At 36.7% G+C, this 27,583-nt stretch overlaps 1 protein-coding gene across 3 annotated transcripts in view; it reads left to right on the top strand.

Annotated features, from left to right (window-relative positions):
- Positions 1 to 27,583, top strand: part of PRKCA (protein kinase C alpha) — a 163,314-nt gene that overhangs the window by 75,458 nt on the left and 60,273 nt on the right. For all 3 annotated transcript variants that reach the window (XM_069799344.1, XM_069799343.1, XM_069799342.1), the window contains exons 4-5: positions 25,792 to 25,903; positions 26,630 to 26,758. In XM_069799344.1, coding sequence (XP_069655445.1) covers positions 25,792 to 25,903; positions 26,630 to 26,758 — 241 coding nt within the window. The remainder of the gene's footprint in view (positions 1 to 25,791; positions 25,904 to 26,629; positions 26,759 to 27,583) is intronic.

Raw genomic sequence — 27,583 nt, 5'->3', positions numbered from 1 at the left:
ATATTAAAAAGCTTTTTACTTCACTTAATTAAAACAAATAAGCATTTTAATAACCAGAGGCTTTAATTTATGTGGCTGTGCTCAAAGTTTATTTGTTTTATCATGTTGACCTTGTTCTACCAAGTGAAATTCAGTTCTCAATCTTGAGATTTAATGAAGTCAATACTCTGGTTTAATATTGGCAACTAGAATAAGAGAGTTGAACGTACTCTGCTGCATGCTACTGGCATCCTCTGCTGAGATATGCCAATAGCTCCCAAATGGCTCTGGCCTCTAAAGGGTGCAAGAAGAAAGAAAATGCTTTTCGAGAAGCAGAAGAAAAAAGATAGAAGGACAGTGAACAAAAACAGCAGAAATGAAAGCAGTCCTGTAACTTTTAGGAGAAATGTATAATCCCTCAGAGTTTTGTTTAACATCTGTTACTTGTATCTTCATGTGCCAAGAGCATGATTGGACCATTCATGAAAATAAAAAGAACTGTGCAATCAACAGACTTTGTTCAATATTCCTGCATAAAGGGGATTTGTGATAAATAAAATGGAAGACTTCAGTCAAATGCAAATGGTTTTATATTTAACATGCTTAATTTAGAAACATGCCACATAGAGGTAAAATTAAGAGAAATAGAAATACACATCCATTTGTTTTTATTTGCTGGAAGCACGTTATAAAATGAGAAGGGTAGAAAATGTTCTATTCTACCATTCCAGACTAATCCTTTGCTCTTCTGTGAGGAGGTACAGCTGTTTGCTGATCTTACAAGCTCAAATCAAATCAAAGTGTTTCCTAGTGCTTTGTATTTGGCAACAATAAAGCCCTCGGGTCAAATGAGGAGACGGCTTCTGCGTCAGAAAGTATACCTGAACTACTCCAGGAACCCTATTGAGGAGATATGTTGTATATCTAAATTAAGTCACTTTAGTGACATAATAGTCCAGAAATGGCTACTGTAATAAAAGTTTTTCAAGTAGTTCTAAAATGAATGAGGAAAAAAGTGCCATTTTAATTTTCTTCATGTTAGCTGTCATTGCACTGCATTTTATTTTTTTAATCTATCTGGTCCTGTCACAGTAGTCCATTCACTCAGGTTCATTCCTGCTTGTTTTGCCAATACTGTTGGAATACACTCCAAGAATTTGGGTTAATAGTCGTTGCAATAAAAGATCAATGCATCTTAATCAATACAGGCTTCCAAAAATTAAACATTTCCTGAAGTTGTTGCTCAAAATGGCCACATTTTAAAATAAAGCTCCTCCTTAATTAAGTACAAGATGTTTTGTCTTCTGAGAACATCACACATAAAGATGCCTTTAACATGAGATTTTTTTTAATTTTTTTTTTTTTAATTAAGGCCTTTTGGCAAAATTTGCCCTACTTTTAAAAAGGATACAAAATTCCTTATCCATGCACACACATCTGACATATACATACAGATATTGTTCATTTTACATGATCATTAGTGTTTGTGTTCACCAGCAGAGTCAACAGGAGCTGCAAGTAGGCACTTGGTGCTTTTGAAAATTAGGCTAAAAAATCATAAACACCTAATCTGGGAGTGTGCGAGTATGTTATATGCTATTTAGAAGATACATGCTGTTTGTCCTGGTGGCTTCGTATACTGTTGCATGCCTATTTGTGCATAAACATTATCACCATGTAATAAACTATTTATGGTACCTATATGTTTAAAAAGCATTGCAGTTAACACTAATATCTAGATGGAAAAAAAAATAAATCAGTACTGCAAGTAATATGGCTCAGCATACCAGTTTTAAGAAATCGCTTGCTTTTCAAGGAAAAACTCTGCATAAATGAGAGTTTTTCTGAACTGAACTGGCTAACAGTTGAATTTTGTAAAATGTACTGAATACAAAATACTGCTTTGGAAATCTTGACAGTAAAGACAAATTCAGGAAAAGGTCTCAGCAACAGTGGGTTTCTAGGCATTTCTAACATTAGGACAAAATTTGCATCTAAGTCAGTGGGAGTCTTTTCAGTGCTTAATGAACTGTGCTTGATTTACAAACTTGGTATTTAAACTGTTTCTTTAAAACAAAAATAAAGAGTACGTAAGATTACAACTATCATAGAAACTAAAAACATGCAAAATGCGCTATGTTGTATCTATCCAGTTCAGAGCACTTAGGCAAATGTTGATTATGTAGAAGTGTTCAGCGCATCTTCTATAAACTCCCAGGCAGAAACCTTTGGCTTTGATTGGTGATGGAATGAACACACTCTGCTGCTGTAGTAATGAAGTTGAATGATGCCTATAAAATCAGATTAAAAATTTATAGTTCATTTAGTAGGAAATGGAATATGAAATGATGCCATAGGTATATGGTGTACTCCTGCTGTCCTTCTGTTTTAGGAGACTCAAATAGCCCCAGCAAGGAGAAATTTCTTCTGCAGGTGGATGTCTTTGGCAGAACTCTGTGTGACCCCTGTGCTCTCTGTTGGTGGCTTAGGGTGACGATGATGAGCTGTGCATTTGCTGCAAAGTTTGCTGAAGGGAATGTGCCCATAAATATAATATATTTTGCTTAAAATATGGTGTTACACAGTCACCCTATTTTTTTTATAAACTTTGCAGCTTTTATATACATTTTATTCACTGTGATTAAAAAGAGGTGGAGGTATAAATAAAGCCAGTGGCAGGAAACTGTTGGTTCCAAAAACTTGCTAGAATAATAATATAAAAAAGTAGACTAGGAAAAAAAGTTTTAACTGGATTTCTCCAATATCCCCAGCCTTGTGCAAAATCATCCAAATATAGCCAGTTTTTAAAAGTCTGTTAGTGCTATTCCAACTTAAAAGATAACAACTTAAAAGTGAAGTCTGCCAATGAAAGGAGAAAACTAATAGGTAGTAATCAAAACACAAAGAAGAAAATTGAATTAAGTCCTTGCTAATGATATTCCATAATTAGATCTCCTTAATGGATGGGTAGAATAATCTATTTAATTGTAACTATAGTTTGTGGTAGAGTACTATGACTTATTGTATTATGTCTCTATAATGAAAGAACCAGCATTACTTTTGTAATAAGTACGTTTTTCTCAAAATGCTCTCTTTTCTCAATTTACTAGACATTTATGTATCGCCTTGTGAAGTTTTTCTGATCTTTTCATCAAAAGGGATATTGCACCAATGTTCTCAGTTAATGCAGCAAGTTTTTTGGCCTTACGTATTTTCAAGTATATGCTGCTATTTAATGATTTATCCTTGACTGGCATGCCTTATGTTGAGATGTTCTTTATCTACAGCCTAATTAAACTAAATCATATACCATCTGTGTCTAGTTCAATTAAAATGAATTGGACAGATTGACCTCCTTAATACTCTTCAAAGTATGTTATTAGTCTGTACAGTCCCTTCAAGATAACTTGTCATCTCTTGAGACAATACTTACTGTCTGCTTGAAGAAAGTTAGAAAAAAAATGCCAATTAGCTAAAATTAAATAAAAATATGTATCTTTCCACTTAGAAACTTAAAAGCAAAGTAAACAGTAAACTCCTGCGAAGTGACATCAGGTGCAAGTAGGAATACAATGATGTTACAACACGTGCAGCTCCTGCTGGTACTAGCTTAGAGCTGGGATCGGGGCGTGTGGCGGTGGAGTGCTCAGTGAGCGCAGGAGCGAGGGTGATATCCTCGTGCGTGGCAGAGTGCAAGTGTCTGGTAGGAAGCAGAGGAGGGGAGAGATGCTCCCCTGCTCCCCTCTCTCCTGCAGAGCCTGTGAGAGCCCCAGGGCTCCCAGTAGCCAAGCTGGCAAGTCCAGAGGCTCTGGCTGGAGCGTGCAGTCACCTCTCAGTTTGATCTCCTATGAACTGAAATTTTTCATCTAGCATTGTGGCACGTTTTCAAGTGTACTTTAGGTTGCATTTCATTTTTACATTTGTGTGTGCTACTCCAAGACCAAGTTCTGGTTTCAGTTTGTACCTGCCTGCCTTCACAGCTTCTTTTTCCCTTTTGCCTCCAGATTCATTACATCCTCAATTTATCAGCTTCTTTGTGTCTAGTTCAAAGTCTGGGATTCTGCACATTCATTTCTCTGAAAATCTAATAGAAGTCTCTAACGAGGTCTGTGGTTTAGGATTTGTCACCTTTGACTACTAAGCAATCTTTGACACACCTCTTTAATTTGCATTCTTCCTCAGCTTTTATTCTTTTAGGTCTTTGCTTTTGGGGTGGTTTGGGGTTTTTTTTCCTAGTGTTCATTTTCTTGTTCCGTAGCTGTGCTTCCCCTTTCCCCTTTCCATAGAGCTCCCACGGAGCTTCTGCCCTGACCCTTTTCCCATCCTTTGGTGTCACTATTGGAGCTGGCATTTTGGCATGGTTTGTGCGATGTTACTCATGATGGCATCATCATCTTTTCTGCTGCTAATGTTTTTTGGATGCTGAGAAGTTTGTCTTCAGAGCTCTTTGAGGAAGTGATGGTCTCTTGTACTGGGTGTGAAAGTACCAGTTGTCTACGAACAATAAGCAAGGGTGCTCTTAGTACAGATATAATATTTTACTTTGCTAACAGATGAACAGATATAATGCTTCATGTATCATGACTTGATAAATGTTCCATATTTAATGCGTAAAATAAGGAGACATGAAAAATCTTTAATTATCTTTGCATTTCCTATGTAAGTTTTCAAATGAGAATTAAGAGAGTTGAATTATTCTCTTACATCTGTGCTTTAGGTAGCTTCTTAAATTTTAGGCCTATTTAAGAGATTTCTGGGCATCTTTTCTTGAATAGATAGAAAGAGATAAAATCAATAATGCATATGGACTGCTGGTAAGTTTATATGTCCTGCCTCCACTGACACTGACAGTTGTATGTAATAGTTCTTTTCTTCTCTATAATAAAGTAAACTATGATTTTTGATTCTGCTACTATTTTTAAAGGGATTTACTTGACTGGATATTGATAGTGGTATTTTCCTTACATTCACTTCAGTGTTTGTTTGCTATCTTTAATTAATTAATTATGCTTTTAACAAAATAATTTAGCCTGTTATTACTCTCTTGAGCCCTAACTCCCCTCTCACATTAGACGCCTGATCAGGAACTCATCTTTAATACAAAGCCACTATTTTTCCCTTCCCTTTGCATGCAGATGGTATTTAATTTCTTGCTGGAAGTAGCCTCTGCAGAAGATGCTGCAAAAGTATCTTCATTAACTAACTGGCAGAAGTTTTGAGCAATCAACCACCTTTCCTTCAGATGATAAAATCATTTTGTCTGGCGAATCTTTTAGATTTTTTCAGTGGCCTTCAGAGTTCCTTTGCAGCCATCCTTGGAAGAGTGAGAACTGGTGAACGCAGCAACACGCTACAGGTGTTGTCAATGAGAACAACTTTTTTGAGATTCTGCAAATTATATTGTTCATAGTTCATGCAGGAGAGTGAGTTAAAAAAAAGGAAAAGTCAGTGAAATATACAACCAGTTTTTATTCTCCGGGTTAATTTGTTGTAAATAACTGTCCACCAGACTTAAAACACTGTCTTAAGCAAATAGTTCTTTAATGTCATGGTTGAGGCTAAAGCACTTTGTGAACTGTGCTACTTTACTGTGTTGGGTCTTCCTATGGGATATTTCACTGCCCTGACCCTGCATAAACTTGCTGCATCCAGAATATCCTCTGTGACTACATCCTGAGATGCTGTGACTGTACAATAGTATTCCGCAATTTTCTTTAAAACGTATTTAATGATATTTTAAAAGAAATTTAATTATTCTGCAGAAAAGAAAAAATGTCTTTTTGTTTGTGATAGAGAACAACGGAGAGGACAAACAGTAATTTTTGCTGGCTGTTTGGGTGATTCAGTAAAGGCTGATGGAGTATCCATTAAGCACTTCAAACTGAAGTTTGAGATTTAGCTACAAAATTTATCATCCTGCAATAAACAGAAAAATTTAATTTCATTGTCAATATGTAAGATGAAAATTTACTAAAGCTAGATGTTACTGTGAGTAAATTGAGTTTGAATTCATTAAGAACCTAGAAACGATCATCAAGTCAGTAATGAAACAGTAGCAAATGCAAAAGCAGGCTTTTAATATTAGCACAGATTTTGTTGAGCTTGTTCCATGCTTCCTACTGCTACCTGCTTATTTTCTAATTTTTAGGCTGATTTTCTAAGGAAACTGCATATGACTTGTCAGTCCATCCTGCAGCTTGATCTTTGTGACTTAAACCATGTCACACCAATTAACTCATCTGACAGCTTCTGTCTCCTGACTGTTTCCCCATCAGTTAGAAATTCAGTTGTCTGATTTTGTGCTGAGGAATTCCTGATGCTCTTCAGCCCTGTGCCTGCTCTGAGCTGCTGCAGCACAGCAAGGAGTAGGTATTAGCATGACACTTAACATTCCTACAGCACCTCTCACAAGCCTTCAAGGCACTCCACAATCATCAGATCTCGCTATGTCCCTGCAAGATAAGGACCTCTTAACGCAGGTATTTTACAAATTGGTAACTAGACACAGAGAAAATGAGTCTTGCCTGGATCATACAGAATGGGGCAGAATTCCCATTCTCCTGACCTCAAATTTGTTCTACACCCACCGTGTTGCAGAACGTGTGCGTCTGTACCTCTCTTTGCCCTCATAAAGCACTGTGAAAATAAATGGTACTTGCTTCTCACCCTCGGGAAATGTTTGTGAGGATGGGGTTTTTCCTTTTAGAGGAGAAGGAGTTGGAGATTGGGAGAATAAGTTTTCTAATCAAGAAGAAACTGAACCCCTTCCTTAGTAAGGGCTCCATTTGGTTTATTACAGTGCGATATTTCAGGCATTTTTCTAAGGCCATGTGAGAAGTCTGTATCTTTGAAAGATACTGAATATTTAAAACGAGTGTTCTAAGATGTTCTGAATTCTCAAGGGACAGATTAATAACTTCAAGCTAAAATATTTCAAAATAAGAAAGTTATATTCCAATGAGTTTTTTGCCTACTTAAAATAACCCAGCTGTGAAACTGGAAGTATGTGTACTAAGTGTTCTTTGTTCAGAGTTTAAAAATAATTCAAAACCCCAGAGATCTGGAAGCAGATGTCTGTGCTTCAGGATTCATAAGGCCCCAACAATGGGAATATCTCATTGTCAGCATACTGATTTCATATTCATGTGGCACCCATTTATCCACAGAAAGTTTCTTTTTCCACTGGTTAAAGGGTAGTTTTTAGAGATAGGGCGTTTGGTGGTGGTTTTTTTAACTTGTTCTATGTGCTTGGGCTAATCACCTTTCCAGTCTGATTCAGCCTTCTCAGATATATAATAGGCATTTCAACCTTTGTACCATAAGGTTACTTCCAAACATTAAAAAGCCAGTGGAAATCATTTTGAGATCCATCTTCCCGCAGCCCACCCACCCCGGGCGGAGGCAGCTGTGCTTGGGACCGGCAGCGTTGGGAGAGCGGGACGCGGCGAGAAACGGAGGCTGTCCCACCGCCGTGTGGAAGATGCCACCTGCCTGGGGTTCCCCAACATCCATGAAACATTCACTGGCAGGCTGGATATGTGTTAGACTCTGCTGTTGGCTCGGTGTGCACTAAAAAGGGTAATTGCCTAATATGATGTTGGTCTTTGCACACAGGTGCCTGGTCCGAGCCCAGTCCATTCACTGGAGGTGTTGCACATATACTACAGCATAGTATAAAGAGCTTAGGAAACTGCTCTTCCCATATGAGTCTTCACAGTGTTCCATTAGCGTGACACCTCCAAGTTTCGTGCTTTAATTTTACTGTCTCTTATTTCTGTTCTTTATTCCTTTGTCATAGTTTTTCTCTAACAATTCTAACGCATTCGGTGACTCCATACAGATATGCCCCTCTTTGAACTGAAGAGTTACGTTTTTAAATAGATTTTGCCATTCTAACCTGCTGTTACAAAATTAAATTGCCATTTTATTGGATTGACTAGTTATTCTAAACCGCTCATTTCGTGATGCTGTGGGCATGATAACTGAACCAGTAATATTTGAACACGGTAATGTTTAATCAAGAAGCATTATAGAAAGCTTTAAGGTAAAGGTTTAACATGCAACGTTTCTTTTTTGTTAACACTAGGATAATTAATACTTTCCTGTAGTGTTTTTCATCCATGGCTTTTGTCATTGCTCATTTTTTAACCTGCAGTTTATGTAAAGACAGTTATAATTGTATACATTATTCTCTGGAGAGGCGGTTTTTAAACATGTAATCTTAGTTAAGAAATACTCAGTACTCGTATTTCAGGCATTATTTCAGCCTGTGTAGTCAACTTTATTTAACAGAGAAAGCTTTGATTTTAAAAGTACTTGCCTGATTCACAGTGTCTTTGATTAGACAGATGTGAGAATGCTATTCTGTTGTTGTTAATATAGTTAGTTAGTACAGTCTTGAGGCAGGGCGAAAATAAGCTATTATTTAATTGTGTTAAATTAATGGTATGTAATTTTTTCAGGGAAAGACTTGAGCGAATCTCAAAGAAAAGCAAATAGTGAGGCAAAAAGCAGTCTCTCCTGATATTCTGGTTCAGATTTCTCTACTAGCCATACAGAGCTATTCTGCACGTTGGATGACGAGGCTGGTGGAGATCCCAGGGCAAAGCTGGCCGTCGCCTTCATTGTGGTTTTGTGGCTGGTGCAAGAGTGGGGTCATTGATGAACGGGTGCAGTATGGCATAGATGGGGGGCTCCTGCCATCATCTGCAGGGGTGGAAGTTGCAACTTTATTCTGAGCACAGCTCAGCTAATTTTTAATCCAAAGGGGACCTGAGGACATGCAATTTTTACCTACTGTTTATTTTTGGGAAAGAAGCTTTTTCTGGGAGATCGGCACTACATGTCCTAAAGAATGTATGTAGAGCACAAGTATATGTCTCACTAAACGCTCAGTATATTGACTTCATTTTATGTATTTTGCTCTATGCTTTTGGGGGCTAATAATTTTACAGAAAGTGGATTGCTTATTCTCTCTACTGTAAAATCAAAGCTTTGCATACGTTACTGGCTGAGTAGGTAATGTGCTTTCTAAAATCTCTTCCCAATTTAGGCCATCAAATGTGTTATATAGGGTCCTGACATTGTTTAAAAAAAAAAAAAGTCCCACGGCATTATCTTTTTTAGGACACGCTAGAACATATCTGTACTGATAGTGAGTGTTGAGTCTGAAACCTACTATTCATTGGCAGACAAAAAAGAAAGTATAAATGTTCAGGTCAATAAGAAGGTTGAACTGCCTGTAGAGCAGAAGCTATACATAAGTGGTATATATATTGATAGAGTAGCTGGTAGTAAAAGGAAAAATGGTAGGCTAAATGATTGGGTAAAGTCACTCATGCAATTTTAAATCTATACTTTATTAGCCTGTGTCACCATCCATAGATCATGAGCAGAGATGAATGTGATACATCTGAAACAATGGCCAGAAGACAGAGTGCAGTAATGTAACCATGTCATATATAATACGAAAAAACAAGTGCACAGCTGATGGACTTTAAGTTAATATCTCTCGATCATGTATACTGCTTGAATTTTACTTTTGGAGCATTTGAGAATTGCTCTTCCTGCAGTGATTTGTTGGGTGATACCAGTTATTTTTTCTTTGTTATATAAAATGCAGCATAATACAAAAAAGTAATTATGAGAGAAGAGAAAATCTGGCTAATGATATCTGTATTTAGTCTGTGAAATAAGTGGCTCAGTGGTCTTAGATGCACAGATAAATGTCATATTTGATCGAACCTGTTGTGATTCTTTCTCTTCTCTTTCTCTTAGTTGTAGGCATTTACTAGTTTGCTGATAGACAGGACTGCCAGTTGCATAATGTAAAATCTCTGGACAATAGTTCAGTGCCTTCCAAATGAAATTGGTTTGTTATTGATTAAAAAAAGAAGGTGGGAGACCTTTATTTTGCATTTTTTTTTAATTTATTTTTTGCGGTTCTAGAACAGCAGTTACTTGAAAAATCTTCAAAAAAACCCCTGGATATGCCGGTATAGCTTCTGCTTAGAGAATCTGACATGGCATGTCAAAAAACTGGTGTGCTGTGACCTTTGAAACTGCCCAGATGACTCTGTAAAGGCGGCTTCCACTGTGTCTGGCATTAGCTAATAAGTTAACTGAATTGTGCTGAACTGAGTTGTGCTGTTTTCTGTAGGACAATATATTTTGGAGTATCAGCTGGCTGACAGGCTCGAAATTTACTCTATTTCAAAAGAACTTTTTGATAAAAATATTATTGCTGTGATAATAAAACATCTCTAAATGCTTTAATATAGCTTTACAAATAGATAGATGATATAATACAGGGATGAGAATGTGCCTGCCTCTGTCTATGGAAAATGGTCTAGTTGTTTTGGATGCTGCTACTTTATAAATAAAAATACTGTATGAATGTAGCATAGAGCTGTGTTCATACTTTGTGTACTTAAACTTTTATTAAGCTGTGATAAAAGCTTTTCTTTTAATGTTGTATCACTGTTGCAGAGTAGCCTTATTTGTTGTGCCTGACATGAGATATGTAAAAAAATAAAAATAATAAAAGAAGACCTTGCTCTGTCATGCTTAAAGTAGCCATGGGAGTTGAATGGAATGAGACTTGATAAATTAATGATGCTAAGTGCTGAAGGAAAATGGAAAAGTGATGAATATAAGTAGAGAGGTGTCAATCTTTAATACTGTGATTGACGAGCCAGGCACATAGGTAATGGCAGAAATTGTGGGCAAGGATATATAGCAATGAATGGATCTAAAGCAATTGGGTGAATTTGGGACTAACAGTAACAGTGACACATTTGTTTTAATCACTTTTAAAAACATGTTTATTTTAGGGAATATAATATGATTTTGTAAATATTTAATACATTATTTTTACTTTTTTATCTTGTAACCATGTGTTATATTTTACTGCAAGTCTAATTCGACTTTTTCTAACTGACATTTAATATGAAAGTATGTTTTTGTTTGAAATTCAACTAATATTATTTCTGGGTTTCAATTCAGTTTTCTTAAATAATGTATTTTTATAGATTTCTGTGCCAGATTCAATCAGTCATGATCAGCTCTGGGTTTTTTTTGTGTTTTGGTTGTTTTTCACCTTGCTCATAGTAACCTAGGGACATTTTGGTTAATATTAAGTTGAAGCCTATTGCAATGCTGCTTGTCAAGTGGGGGAGAGTCTTAAGGCATGGCAATAAAGTAATTGGCATAGGTGCACAAAAAGTGTCCCTAGTTTGGGAATTGAATTTGATTTTTCTTTGATTGCATGTCAGAATAAGTCCACACTAAAGCGGGTCAGACTCTTGCCTTGCCCCCGTGCACACACAGTAGGTAGAACTGAGGGCTGCTCTCGGCAACAGCAGGAATGAAGAAGTCCGCAGTAGTGTTGTCGCTGGTATTTCTGGTATCAGATAAATTAGAAAGAGCTTTCCATTCTGTGGACCTCATCTCCTTTGCGACTTGTCTTTCTTATACTTTTCTTGTAACGAAAGGATGTTACAAGTTGTCAGATAACTTCTTTGAATCAGAAGATCTCCAAAGAGTAGCCTTTCTGTTCTCACCAACTGATTTGCAGAAAACAGTTAAACAGTTCATTCCCAGTAGCTTCAGGACTGCAGTGCAGCCAGACTCGAGTACCGTTCATGGGGCAGAATAGCTGTTCATATAATGTACTGGTTTGTGTCTGATGGTTGAACTGAGGTTTGCCCTTCTATAGGTTATATCCCACGCAGTTTGTTTCTCTGGAATTATTCTGATGGGTGGTATATGCAAAGACCGCTACCAGTTTCGGCTTGAAAAATGTGTCAAATGACAAAAGCACCTGCAAAGGCTGAGTCTGCTCTAGCAAACAAGTGCTTTGTCATTATCCATTGCGACTGACTGTTACTAGGCATTATAGCTGGCCATAAATCTCATAAAAGGGCAATGTAAAGTGTTCTAACTAAAATCTAAGTGGAATTAGCACTCAGGCATGATCAAAAATCAAAGGCTCAGTGAAGAGCAATGTATGAAACCTATCGTTTCCCGAGTATGAAATTATCAATGTAAACTGTAACAGAAGCATTTATGTTAGCATTAAGTAACTTCATGCTAATTGCATTATATTGCTATCCAATAACTTAAATTATGCACGTGGTTTCAGATAACACTTTTACAATTTGGTTTTTTTTCAGTGTGAAAGTTCATCTGGAGGATATCTATAATTGTCTCCTTGGGTTTGTTTCGTTTAATGGTGAGGAGAGGTTTTCTGTGATGAAGTGACTTTTCTTAAGGACTCTTGGAGACGTAATATAATTTCTGGCTGCCAATTTATAAATATTTGCTTTGCGTTTAAGTTTTTCCGTGTTTTGCACTTGGAGTAGTCTATTATGGACAGATTTTTCTCCCCAGTTATATTTTGGTTTTTCTTCAACTAAAAAAACACCCTGAATTTCCTCCAGCTGCTTTTTGATAGGCTATGGATGTCTAAATTGTTGCCAAGAAGGTCACTGTAGAAGGAAAGATGTACCTCTTACTGACAACATTAATTTTCATGTGATTCTACAGTCCCATCACTTGACCAGTCCTAGCAAAGCTTGTTTTCAAAGTTGGGGGTTTTTTTCACTTTCTTTGCTCCTCATTACATGTTTATCTTATCAGATTTTTCTTTCAGCAGGATTAATACTGTGCAATTCCATTTGTACCTGGGATTAATTTTAATAATTGTTTTTGATGCAGCCCTACAAAGGCTTAGCTAGCAGCACTAGAAAAAGCCTGTATTAATCTATATACTGGGATTATAGAGGAAGACCAGTTTCTTTTCTTCTTCTTTTTAAACATTACATTACTTGCAGATGAGGAAAAATGCACTCATTCTGCTGCCATACATGCAAGCAATTTTCATAGATGCCTGCTTTGTAATCCCTGACTAAACATTGCACTGTAATACGTTTATGAATACAACTTAAGATCTTTCCAATTTTTTTATTTCTTCCATAGTAGTATTAGTCTGCAGAGCTCCTAGCTAAGGACGGTATCAAAGTGGTACATAGTGCAATGAGCAGACAAGCGCCCAGCCTGACTTGCCTCATGTTGGCAAATTAATTACAGTTGTAATCACTGCAGGGATTCCCAGTATGTGATTTTTGACTGAATTTTTTAAAACCAGGATACAGCCAAAATGACACAACTTTTTCTCCTTTGTTAAGAGAATGAAAAAAAAGCTATTTATTTATTTTTCACTCTTCACTTTTTTATCTGTTGCTCTTGGATATACGTTTTCTGTATAAAATGGAGCTAGTAGTACTCAAGAGGATGAACTTTAACAATGATGGATGACATGCATAGCAACATTTAGGACACCGTTAATTTGCACTGGCTGGGAGATTTCATGCCAAACAGAAGGAGGAAAGAGAAGCGTATGCAGAAGAGTCTTACTTGACCTGTAAAGTCGAGAACAAGAATTGGTGTCATAGACCAGGCTTGTTTGAAAGTTTGGCCTTGGTTTGTTGGTTTATGTTACCAGTTACAAGGAGGACATAATATTTATAGAGATTCACAGTGCCTAGTGTAGATACACACTGCATTGCTTTCTACAGCTATGAAATCTTCATAGTCAGAGGCTTCACTAAAGAATGTTCTTACCCACAAATGATTTCTGAGAAATAAAAAGTAGGAGTCTAAACTTGTCTTCCCTTCATTGGAAGTACTCTGCCAGCAACACGCTTCTGTGCAGGCTTTCTTCCAAACGAAAAGCCTTCAGTGTAATCTGGGAAGTTCCTTTGCCATCAACAGCCTTGAGAAAAACACTCTTATTAAAGAAGGAGAAGGAAAAATGCTTATTACCGAAACTTGTGTCCACGGAGTGGTCTCAGGATGAGCATACTCAAAATACCTAGCTAGGAGATGATGTTGCAATGTTACTAAATGGTTTGGTGAGGGCTTTCTGCATTCCTTTTTTTTTTTTTCTTTGAACAGTGCAGAGTTAATTGCCAGATATTAAATATTTATAGATTTTATTATTATTCATTGCTAAATGCTGTAAGGACTTTTCCTGATGCTGTAAAGCAGTGGAGACTCATTCAGCCTTAGGAGCAAAGTGGAGATGGCAGCCATGAGGAAATCCTCCTTTCAGGGCTTCAAGTGCTGGATCTCGCCCTTCTTCTAATGTGATTACAACAGTCCTTATTGTGTTCAGATTTTTGATTAGCAAACCTCAAAAGGGTTAAATTCTGCCCAAGGGACAGAAGATTTGTGTCAGTTCTTATTTTTAACCCAAGTGTGCTCTCAACTGTGGTCACAATGAAGCACTTTTCTCCCCAAATAGTAGCATCGCGTTTTGGTTTTAAATCACAAACAGCGCTGCCAAATGTTGGAGACTTAAGAAGCTGTGCTAAATGCCTGTCATTCTTTTGGGGGGGGGGGGGGGGGGTGCACCATTAACTTTTTCTTCAAGTTTCAGTATTGTTTTCTGAATTTTTAATCAGCTAATAAGTAGCAACTGCTACACTGCTATGGAAAAAAGTTATGGATCAGACAGCTTGATTGTGATCTCTGCCATTGTAAGGTCAGGATTTGAGCACAAAAGCTATTGTCAGAGCATCTTGCACATTCAGTCTTACCTGCCTATTTATAGGGTTTTTTACTTTACTTGGAGGAGCAGGATTAGTGATTTTCAAATGAGAAGATACTGACTTAGCTATAGAAAAGATACCAAATGCTCTATAAATACTGACGAGTCTAATGTCTCTATATTCCTTGGTCTGCGAAATGTAACATGCTTGAATTACTTTTCTGAAGAAGGGTTATTTAGACATATGAAAAACATCTGTTCAAGGCACAAATAAATAGTGTTTCAGTGGTTATACAATGTAAAAGACCATTCAAGGACTCTGTGCCTTAATATCTACCATGATATCACTCTGGCTATGATTTCTTGAAAGCAGCTTTTTTCACATTGAGGTGTAGATTTTGAGATAAACATGTTTAAATCAAATCCTTTAATCGTTAATGGAATTTGTATGTACAATCATTCCGTGGGATTTTTGTCTCTGGAGAACAAAATTCTGCCCATGTTGTGAAATGTCTGCCTAGTTTATAGGTACTAATTTCCATACTTCTGAAAAGACAGAGCCAAGATGAAGAACAAAAATGAGAAGATATGTTTAAATTATGCATATTTTACCCTCCTTCCTGCGTTTTTTTTGGTGGTTAACCAATGTATAATATATCAGGCAAAAATGAATTATTTAGTGAGTAACTTTGAAGACAATTTGCTTGGGTGTTGTCAAATTCGTGTCTCTCTCTAATGAAATTTGTCAAATGAGGAGCAGTAGGACACCCCACAAGTTCTTGTATGAGGGAGCTGCCGAGTCATGAAATTCTGACTGATTTTGAACCAAAAACTTCTCAGGCTTTTCAAAAATCACTGTTTCTGATTTTGTGCACTATCAGCACCATTTTGCTGTTATACCAAAATAAACAGATGTGTAATTTTGTAACAGACAGGAAATTTAAAAATATATTTATTAGCACATATGTGATTTTTTTTTAAATGTAGGTTTTAGAAAAAGGAATATAAGGTCCGTCTTTACAAATTACAGAAATGCAAGTATATTGTTGACCTTGTATTTAATTGAGCTGTTGAGCTGTGACATAAGGAACTGGATAAAGTGATGACAAATAGAAAGTTCTTGCACTGTGGCATTTGTCATGGCTGCAAGTCGTCTTTGCAACTCTGATTTTACTCCTGTATGTGCTTTTCCACAGCTGTTGAGCTTCATCCTGCCATCATTTCTGGAGTGGTATTCCATAGATCAAGTCCTGGATTGGAGTATTTTGTGTCTGAATTGATTTTGGTATTTGTGATTTAGGGATCTGTGATGAGAGGGACACGTAGAAGTTAACATTTAAATTAAATACCTCGTAAACTCAGTAGAGAGTACAGAAAGCTCTTCCAAAGGACAACTGAGAGCGCACAAAAGAGGAATCTTTTACTGTAAAGATGCCTGAAGTTAATGGTGTGAATATCTTCCCTGATGATCAAAACAGCCCTCTTAAAACTATTTAGTATTAAAAGTAAGGATAAAGTATTTGGAGGAGAAACTTTTTAAAATTATGCATGCCTGTTATCTCTAAAAACCTTAGGTGGTTGTAATTGCTCCCTGTGTAGTCTGATTTTCCTAAACAGTTCTTCTTAGATCCCTTTCTCCAGGAAGACAGTCCTCTCTTCTTCCAGGAAGATCAATGTACCATTTATAAAAACTCTGCTGTTGAAACATCAATGCAAGATTCCAGTGAAGTTTGTTCAAAAAAAAAAAAAAAAAAGGAAAAAAAGAAGAAGAAGAAAGGGGGAAATGGGGGGGGGGGGGGGGAGATGTATGTGCCAGTACTTAACCTGAAGTAAAGGTAAAAGAGAGATGCAGAGCTCTAGGGTGTGTAATACCGTGGGACAGACCAAATTCCCTCTGGAATTCCTTTTCACTGTTCAGGAAACACCCTCCTGCAGTACTCAGTTTCCACAAACAAATCTGTACAGAAGTTAGTGGGGTTGGCTTTAGACTTTGAACCATATGTTGATGTATATGGATATTACATCTTCCTGTTTGGTAGCAATACATGCAGACATATAAATGTCTTCACTTGGAAGTATACTGAAATATACAGATGCTGCCGTGGGAGGTGGGAAGGAGACAAGGTGCTATGTAAATAAGTGGGTAAGGGTTTAGTGAAGAGGTGTAAGGTGTGTGTTTATAAATTGGTGGGTTCTTCTGGTAGCATTCACCGTTTTAGAGGGGAAAACAGAATTCTGCAATGTGAGGAGGAGTGGGAAATGTAAACCAGTTACTCTTCAGGGTCTTGAATACTGAAGTAGCTCAGAGGCAAGAGCAGTAGCTTAGCAAGCTGCATTCATTACCTACGTTCATAGCACCGCTGCTACTTTACTCTGAGATTTTTGGGCAAATCAACTCATCTTTATGTGCTCAAATCTATCACTTAATAGTTGTAAAGACCTTTGTTCAAACCACATTACACGGAACTAACTGAGGGCAGGTTTGGCTTTATAAATAAAAACTTGAGTTTTTTTCATTTTTGCTGTTGTCAGCAGTCAAGAAGTTTGGGGTCACAAAGACACTTTCTTAAGTCTTAACATGCTAGCTAGGAACTTATGACTGCAATAGCTTCTGAAAGGGTCTTTGGAGTCATTCCCATTTTCCCCTGTATTCTTGGATAAATGTGTACGACTTTCCTGTGTGAATAGCTTTCAAGCTACGACAGATGTCAAATTGTTTGACCTGATGCCTCTGCACACAGGATCACTGCTTTTACAGAGAAACCAGGGCATTTCAGGTGGGGTTAGTTTTCAGCCTTTATCTCATCTCATCTTCTGTTTAAGTGAATGAAGGAAGGATAGTATGAGCTCCAGCTAAGGAGAATGGGGGGGGGGGGGGGGAGGGGGGGAATATTAAGTCTTATGATCTCTAGCATGAGCAAGTTGGCCAATAATGAAATTTTTAAAAAATGATGAGAAGTTATCGTACACAAATATATTAATGTAAAATAATGTCATGCAACCTGATGTTCCACAGTGCAATGACAATGACAACATTACCTCGGTGTCCTTTATCACGTTAATGATGCACTACACCTAGCCACCTGTCAGCTCCATTGGAAGGCATAGCAACTACATTGTAACTTGTAATATTAAACAATTCAGCATATTGTACCTATCCAGAACTAGCAATACCCTCTTATACAGTGGGAATTTGTTTAAATTTACTTCTTCCATCTGATCAATGTTAAACTATATATTGTAAAATGAATTCAAGGTGTAAAGGATACTCTGTGTTGAAACGTGTATATGTTCAACAAATAAATTGACTAAATAATAAAACTAATAAATTAGGTTTTTAAGCAAGGCATATACAGCTGCGCCTCTGTCTTTCTAGTACTCCTTTTGAATTCAGATTTGTGGTTTCCATCTTTATTGAAATGATTTATATACACTGTAGCATTATGTTGAGTTGTGTCTGAAACAAAATCTTGCTCCATTTCTTCTAGTCATGAATCAGTTTCTGACAGGATCTTTTGTTTATGCACTTTCTGTAATTATACTGCAGTTTCTTCATTAAAAAAGAATGAACAAAAAATAGCCGGTAAACACCAAGTCCCTTCCAAATTTAACTGTCTTTATGTAATTAGGAAATTACAAATCCCTGTGAATACAGTCATGCAGATCTTCTTTCTCCATTTGCCAACTCAATCAGTACTATTCTATACAAGAAGAACATGAACAAAAGGCAGCAATCAAAATCAGTTGATTCAATGACCACCTGTTTCTTTTAATTAAAAATAATAATTTAGTGTTAATTCCAGGAGGAGACTGAAAAATCTGCCTTTGAATCATTTTTGAACTGTGCTCAAGTTGTCCTCCTCGATACAAGTATAGAGAAGGAAATAGTTGATTGATAATTGTCAACATTAATTAAATATGATTTTTTTTTTCCTGTTTGTGTACTTTCTTAACTTGCTTCAGAGTAATAAAGAATAGAAGTGGTCTTAGTAACAGTGATGGGAAAAGAGATTTTTGTTGTTATTTTTGACTGGGATGTCATTTATTATCATGAAAGACTTTTCTTCTACAGAACTCGAGAATCAGTCCTCATTTCTGAATGTAATTCCAACCCTTGAACCCACGGATGAATTGGCTGTATTTTGAATTTGCCATACTGCAGCTGCTTCCAAATGTGCTTGCGTGGGTCTGCAAGCAGCACAGCAGTGTTTGCACAGCGCTCTGCTGTGTGTATGCATAAGCTCAGGGCTCTCCTTACCTCTGTTATCTCTGAAATCCGCCACCAAAAAGAGCCTTCCTCTTCTCTCCATTGCGTCCTTGTTTTACAGTCTTAAAGACTAATTTACATAGGTTTTATTACCTGGTTTTTTGCTTAGTCTTTGTTTTCTTATCCCATTAGTACCTTTGTTATTGTAGAGTTGAATGCAACTCTGTATATGCTCTTAACACCTACGTTAAGGTGTGCACATGATTTCCCATGGTGCAGGTGCCAGTGGAATGAGCGCTTTCTCTGAGTTATTCCTTCGAGTCACTCCAAACAGTGAAACTCCAAATTCTGCCTGGAGGTGGGATTGCCAGAAAGAGTCAGTGTATAATTTCTTACCAAGTAAGAAAGCATGGTTATGTCATTCCTCTCCTCCTCCGTTGCAGGAAGGCGCTCTTGGTGGCTAGATGTCAACCTGTGGAAGATTTTTTGGGGGATGCTTGGCAGGTAGATTTGGAGGTCTACGGAGTCTTGCAGCTGGGGAGGAGTAACCCCATGAACCACTACAAATCCCAGCTGATCCGTAGTTGGCCCTGCTTTGAGCCAGGGGTTGGGCTCCGTGGTCTCCAGAGGTCCCTGCCAGCCTCAGCACTTCTCTGATATTTTTGATTCTTCAGGCAGTAGAAGTCTTATCTTTTATTGTACTTTTCTGAAAGCAACAAAACTTCTCTACACTGCAGCTCTGAGAGGGGAAATATCAAACAAACTTTAAGCATTTGTATATTTTGTAATAAAAAGTGATATGATCTTAATAATTCCCAAGAGTCTCAGATTCTCTTTGCTTTCCCATGTACACAGCCTCATTTGGTCAGGGAAGAACAAAGCTGGTGACCAGTTAAACAATGACTTTTTGCCGTTTCTTGCTTCTGAGCTTTGATCATAGAAGCCATATTTTAAGCCCTGGAAGTTATTTCCAGTAGAAGCATCTGGCTTCTTGGCTCTCGCAGCTCCTCGAGGTTGAAGATGTTTTCTCAAATCAAGATGCCATGCAAATCACCAATCAATATTTTTGTTATCTCAGTAGGAAAATAAATATCGAACAGAAGAAAGTCACTCAAGCAGAAATGGCATCTGAATGGGGTCTTAGATATTGTAGCCGCTGTTTGGAAGGTGTTTAGAAAAGCTGGAGTCTGAAGACTTTCATAAATGAAATGGAAGTTTGCCTGAGGACAGCGTGGGATGAATGTGGGATTTGGCTCCGTACAGAGAAAAACATGCTAGCTTCTTCTTAAATATGTTTTATTAACTTGGTATTCACTTGGGGAAGTTAAAGCTCTTTTAAGTAAAATATATGCGGTACAAATTGCAATGGTTTCATTGATCTGTTAGAGCAGCGTTCCTTATGATCCATACCTTAAAGACTTTTGGAAGGGGACAAAGAAAGATGTAGGATTCAGTGTTTCTATCGTGGTTGGAAATGTTCAAAGGTTGTGTATTAATGTGAGGAAAACAGACTTGCCAGTCTTCTGGGGCTTTTCTATTGGTAAAGAGGACCGGTGATCTCTTATCACGATTTGTATATGGTTTTGCATATATTTAATGTATTGTCTCCCCTTCTGTTTTCAGTAGACATTTTGAACAGTTAGTACCACAATTTACGCCACTGAGGTTCAGGAATTATTTTTTTCTTTTGTTTAAGTGAAGTAATTTGGGATGTTTTAAGCTTATTTTTCCTTTTCACCTTTTAAACCAGTAAATAAATAATTTGTCAGTGTTTTGTTGGGAATCAAAAACAATCCTGTGGTTCTGTCATGGAGGTAGGAAACAGAAAAGTGAGTACATTTGCATTTATTTACACAAAATTGTTCTTTGTTGTTGTAAGCCCTGATGCAACCTTAGGACCTTACGGGTCATCTGCTGCAGAACTCCTTTAAGTTATTTTTGTAATGGAAAATATAATTTTCCGTTTCTCCCAAAATATTTTTACACTCACATTTTTGCATTTTCTGCTTCTTAATGATCTTAAAAATAGCAGTTCAGATACGGAAAAAAAACCTTTCACCAGCCGTAGGCCATTTAAAAAAAAGAATTAATCTTATATCCCGCCTAAGACCTTGTTAACGTATGTGTGTTGGTATTAATGACTGAAAACAGTCATATTTTCCTCCAACCTTGATCACTAGTACAGACTCTGGCACTGACAGATCCGCTTGCATCGTTGATTTAAATTCCTTCCAGAAATCTCATCAGTTCTTGCTGTGTAACCTAGAAGATGCCAAATTAAAGACAATATGGGTATAGTTTCAGAGGTTTTGGTCTTAGATACATGGTTCTGGTTATTGATACTAGTTACACAGTTATTCATACTATCAAGATGCATACTATGAAAAGGCTTTAACAACTAATAATATGATGCTGCTTTGTATATAAAATTTCCACTGATGCAACTTCACACAAAGTGGTTTTTGTATATTTTATACTTAAAAGCAATGTGATGATTTCATGCCTGCAAAATTATAGTTGGTTCAGTGTTGCTATCAAGGGGAATAAATTCTAATCAAAAGGGAGCTTTTAGAAAGAATTCAGAAATATAGTGCTCATAAGCTGTTTTGTAATGTGTTAAAGCACAGTTTGACATGTGCTGCTGGTTAACCGTGCGCTTTCAATTATTGCACACCCCTCTCTTTGATCCAGGAAAATTATGGAATGATTTCTCACAGGGGGGTGCTTTCCATTGCTGGAAATGGATTCATTTGTGCTAAACAAAGAAAGAAGGCAGGCATGGTGGCAATACTGCTGCAGGGGGGGCAAAAATGTAGTTCAATGGCAGTGCATTGATTGAAAAACGTGTGGTTTTGGTGAGGTGCCTCCGTGTTCTTCTGCTTCCCTCTGCTGGAGTGTGGCTGGGTTCCTGCCTGTCTCCCAGCCAGGCTTTGGAGCAAATCCGAACCCCTTTTAGCTGAGCCAAAGCTGTCTGTTTGGGCAAGTCACTTCTGCAAACTCATTTATTTATTTTTTAAAGGTTTCAGCTCCGTTTTGTGGTTTTTTTCAATAGGTCCACATAGTGCAAGTCTGTGTAGAGCACGTCTCCTGGTCAGTGCAGTTCTGTGGCTGCCTATCTCTGTATAAGCGTGTCTCAGCTTTGAGACTACACAATAATATTTTGATTTTTTCAGAGCTTTATGGGGTGTAGATGCCAGGTTGCTATTCATCTTTATAGGGATGCTGCACCCGTGTATGTCATTACAGGCTCTGAAACTCCAGTCTATTGTACTGCGGTTGAATTGCAGAGCACTGGCTAGATTTCTGCCAATTTAAAGGTTTTTCAAAGACAAATATTTAAATGTCTGTGATATTGATTGCCCAGAGTTTCCTCTCCCATTTAATTATACTATATTGCATTCAGTTGTACTTACAAAAATGGGGGGTTGTCTTAATAATAGCAGAGAATTCACTTTTTAGCATGAAAATAACATGAATTTTAATAGAGCGTATCATTCATCACCGCTTAACAAGTGCTTTCCCATTGCCACTTTCCCTCTTCATAATTTTGATGGATTTTGGAAACAGAAGTGGGTTTTCCCTTTAGAGTTTCACAATTAATCTATGCCAAGTTTAGTGCAAAGTTCAATTCTCTTGCAAATAGCAGCCATTATTTGGCAGTTCATCTGTCATATCCTGGCTTGGCTCCCTGTGTTTACTATGAAATATGACTGCCAGCTATGCTTTGGGAATTATTGAAAGTTTACATTGATTAAAAGGGGATATCTGAAGAAAATTTACAGGAGCTTACGTCTAACTCAGTAGTTTACCTCTAGCTGAAAAATACTAAAGACTATGCTATTTCCTCAATAATGCGTATAAGTCACTTAATGCATATTTAACATTGGGAAGTATTAAACTACGTTAACAACTATGGAGTTAATTGCTGTTAATAATATAAGTAATTAGTACTGGCAATGTAGTAACTATTACTAATACAGTTACTTATAATTAAAGTGTAAACTATAGATTCAAGGGTAGTTCTAAGTGTATGAGAAGCCTGTGTTAAAATAGGGAATAAGATAAAAAGCTTTTATCACCTAATATGGGTGTATAGAGATCTCCTGGCTTTCTCTATATGTTCTCAGACTAGCTTGCAAAATAACAATGTTTTATATACTTCAATTTACCAAAAATAAAAAAATGCATAGGACTGATACAGAAAATAGAATTAAATACCGATGAAGAGTGCACTCTCTTCTTTATTAGCTTTTAAATACGTTTTAGGTTCTTCTATTTAGTTCTGTCAAAAGGATTTTAAAGGAGAGATTTCCTACCTGCAAAGTTTCCATTTCAGGTGTAGTGGTGTAGTTTTGGTACTTTTTTCCTTTGTCCTCTTTTTATATGCTCTGCCTGGAATAAGTGACTTCATGTGTGCATATAGAATAATAGCTAATAATAGTCAGAACATACTTGCTGCTCTTTAAAAAAATTAATTCATATTGAATTATTCATTTTAAACATCATACAGTAGGCATTTTCACACAATGTTAGAAAACTAACATTTATTATAGAAAGCAAATGATGATTCAAATTATATACTTTGAGTCACACAGGGCCAAGTCCAAAGTTTGATCCAACTTGATTTATTTATTCAAGTGACTGGTTGTATTTCATTGTTTTATAAGAATGCTTTTGCTGGTATTTTGTAGTTACATACGGTTAGGTGCAGGCTGCTTTGTAGTGAGTGCAGTATAATTGTCCTAACATGTCACAACATTTTTAAGCCACATACACACCCCTGCTTAACTTAATTACCATGTATATTCCATTAATTGGAATAGAATTATTTGGTAGTGTTTTTTATGTAATTTAAGTATAATACACCGGTTCAATGTATTTAGTAGACTTTCACTATAATAATTTTCCATAGTTCTTTCCCCTCTCTATCATTACTTTATACTCATAAATACCACTTATGTCAGATGTTAAATACAACTTTAAAAATCTGTTTATTCAGTGTCATTCTTAGAAGCTGTGGGGTTTGTCCTTCTCAGTAACAGATGTGCTTACCAAAGTAATGTTTAAGTGTATATATTTATAAGTCAACGAGTCCCCTTATGTCTTCAAAACAAAACAATTTAAGGAAGAATTAGCTTTGAAAATGTGTTTGAAATTGCTTGGAAGGCATATAGTCAGAGTCGATCCATCAGATAACCCTTTAGTAAAGCAATGTTCCCATGACCCTGCACCACAAGACCCGTTTGCTGTATCTTTAATAAATAACGAAACAGATGTTCTCTGGAGCATTAAATGACATTCCATTTAGATTAACTGTGTTTACAAAATAAATATGGTTGTTAGCAGTTTGCATTTCATATCTCAGGCTGTATAACAAACAGAACTATTGAAATAGTCTCAATTTGAATTCTTAATGTAAAGTCTTTACTCGTTATCCTGGATACTATATGATTTCTATCTGTGCAGTGAAAACTGGTGGTTAGAGATTCATCATAAAACTTAGAATCAGTACCAAAAACAATTCACACAAAGAATGCTTACCAAAGCATGGTATGGCAAAATATTAAATTTTGAAGGCAAGATTTTGCCTTCTCATAGTTGTATTTTTATGATAATTAGTATTAGAAGTTCCTGAAGTTCTTGAGAAAGCACTTATACTAGAGGAATCATTTATTTTTGAAGAAAGAGCTAGCAGGTTTTCCATTTTGTATAACATGCTGTGTTTGCTCTTGATTTTTTTGAAAGCTTTTATTGGCAGATGCAAGTTGAAAAGTTAGTTTATTTTAAAAATAATTTAATAATTCTTATCTAATATAAAGGTATATTAATATAAAATGTAAACAGAAGAAAAATGTTTTGATGTCTCATTTTGTAGTTTATTTTTGTTAAGGATGTTTTAATGCATGAAAGACTTGACATTTTATAATTTCCATGGTCTTTCTCTAAAGAATGTTAGCAAGAATTGATTTCAAACCCCAATGTATTTTTTAATGAAGAAGAATTACTGCTCTTCTCAACTTCTGATTGAGATTGTGCAGTGACAGTTTTGACTAAAATACAGTTGGGGCTGGAAGTGGTCATAAAGGATATCAAAATATAGATGATATGCATAGAAGTATAAGGCTAGCACACTGTTTATTTTGGCAATGCACATTTCCAAGTGTTGGGAATGGGCTGCGTGAGTCTGGTATATGTGAAGTTCTGGGGCTTTGTATGTGTGGAATGAGCCTGACGTGGGTGAACATATTGAAGATGTGATTTTGTCCTTTTATATAAATGTTCTTGGTTTTCCAAAGGACACCTCTACCCCTAGAGAACAGCAAATGTATTTGGATGTGTCATACATTTAAGCGATTTGGGTGTATTCCCTTTCACTGGTCCTAAATTAGAAACCATTTCCAAGCTGCTGGTGGCCTTAAAATGTCCTCACTATAAGTTTCTCTGTTTGAAAATCAGATGGGAATAGCAGTCAAAAATATTTACTATGTGCCAATTTAGAATTTGTTCGCTTTCATTTAAAATAATATAGATTGTAAATTTGCAACATTTCAAGATGATCCCATCTTTAAGATCCTGATTTTACAGTCATTTGACTGTATTTCAGATTAGTCCCTTAACAGTTACTTCCCTCCTCTCCTGCTATATTTTGTGTCATCATTTCAGAATGGTGATGATAACAGACTGTAAACAAGCAGACAGTATATGACACTTTAGCTGCAGGCTGAATGCCGTCACTATACTTTATGTATAGGTACAGCCAGTAAATGGAAGTTTTAGTGTAGATGAATCACAGGAACAAGACTGTGTTCTCTGAGCTGACATAGTCTTTCTTGCAACACCAAAACAAAGGAAAAAGAGGAACCAAGGCCCATGTACCTGCACCAATGTAGGTACCAGTCACTATAAGGGATGTCAATAAGCTACGTGCTGGAATATATTTTTCTGTATCATAAGTCACAGAGCTGGAAAGTTTTTGATGTTCGAAGTAATATATTAAAGGTGTGTCAATTTTATTTTTTATGACTTGAGAATCTCTTTCTGTTTTTTCCTTCAGGATCCCAGAAGCAAGCACAAATTTAAGATCCACACATATGGGAGCCCAACCTTTTGTGACCATTGTGGGTCACTGCTTTATGGGCTTCTGCACCAAGGGATGAAATGTGACAGTAAGTGAAGTTTTTCTATATTACCACAAGGGTATTTTAGAAAGTAAGTGGAAACACTGGTAACAGCTTCTTACTTCTTTTCAGTGGAAAATACCATAAATGTCAGCTATTTATAGTACTGTTATATTTCAAGTGGATATTTCAGTACTATAATAATATACTAATGAAAATCACCTCCGTTGCTGAGAACATGGTGTATTCAATTTGTGGCTGAAGAGCCTTTGCCATGGCAGTTTTGAGAAAGCCTCTTTTTGGACTGGGCAGTTGAATGCAGTGTTGAAGATTGAAATTTCAGTTCAGTTGGTAGCCAAGGTCCAATATTTTCCTTGTATTTCATTTGTCTTGAAAGACTCCTGCTAGAAAAATCTAATAATCAATTTAAACCTAATTCCCTTCATTGCTAATGCTGGTACAAATGCTCTGTTTTCTTAGTCATATTCCCAGCAAGTCTTTACTCCATTTTCACTTTTTTATCTTCACACTTCATTAATGATACCTTTGTGTTTCTGAAGTAGATTATCTTATCCTCCGTTTCATTCACTGTGTACAAATTGTATTGTAAGGTAGAAACTAGCCATGTCTTTCAGTTGAAAAACATCCACCTGTAATCTGAAAGTCTTGCCAACAGTTAAGCATTGTAATCTTAACTTTCACTTTGCTCAGTGTTTGCAGTGTAATCATATTATTAGCTTCTCATAGCTGTCTGAACCATTTTTATATCCACAGCCTGTGATATGAATGTTCACAAGCAATGTGTAATAAACGTCCCAAGCCTCTGTGGCATGGATCACACAGAGAAAAGAGGAAGGATTTATCTGAAAGCTGAAGTCACTGGTGACAAACTGGAAGTAATAGGTAACAATTAATTTGGGGATTTTGCAGGTTTTGTAAATGTACAATATACACAGTGGGTTTATGTACCTTGGTCAAATCTTTGTGTATTAAAGCCAGTGGTGGAGTATTTCCCTTCAGAAGTGTAAGGATTTCATTCAACATGTCCTTGAATCAAGAAACTCTATAAACTGGTGTTCATAAAAACAAATAGAAGAATGAAAGCTGTAGTAATAGCTTTAAAAACTCAGGAATATTATTTAGAAAATCACTGTAATGTCAATTTTTCATGTAGAAGGCAGCCCAGTGGGATAGCTAGCTGTTCAGGGGGTTAGCCATCATCAACAGTAGAAATACTTTAAACTTTCATGAGCACGCGCACACCCCCATGCACCCCCACTGACCCATTCCAAGTCTGAAGTTGCAGAAAAAATTCTGGAAAATGTATTTTGCAAGTTCCAGGACTGTTTTGCCCCCCTAAATAGACATGTGACAGGTTGTTTAACTCCAGCAGAACTTCCTTGCGCTGTATCAGAGAGTGGAGTTTATCGCCCAAGATGTGCATAAGAATTTGTATTTAGAGCATGTTACATTTGTTCTGTATGTGCTTTCTTTTTTAGCTGGGGTCAGTTGATAATTATTGTATCTGATGTCCGAAGTGTAAAGTTGGTAGTGAACTTTATTGTTGATTTTTCCTTTCTGTTTGAGACAAATATGCAAAAAATGTTCTTTGCCAATCAGATTGCAGTGTATTTACTCAAAGGGAAAGCACAGGGCAGGAACTGGGATGGACAGAAGTGAAATAAGGGAAAGAATAACAGAAAATTTTGTTCATGGGTTTTTTTATAG

This window comes from Haliaeetus albicilla, chromosome 12, assembly GCF_947461875.1.
Source record: "Haliaeetus albicilla chromosome 12, bHalAlb1.1, whole genome shotgun sequence".
Lineage (NCBI taxonomy): Eukaryota > Metazoa > Chordata > Aves > Accipitriformes > Accipitridae > Haliaeetus > Haliaeetus albicilla.
Note: the sequence above shows the minus strand (reverse complement) of the source record. Positions and strands in the feature narration are given on the sequence as shown.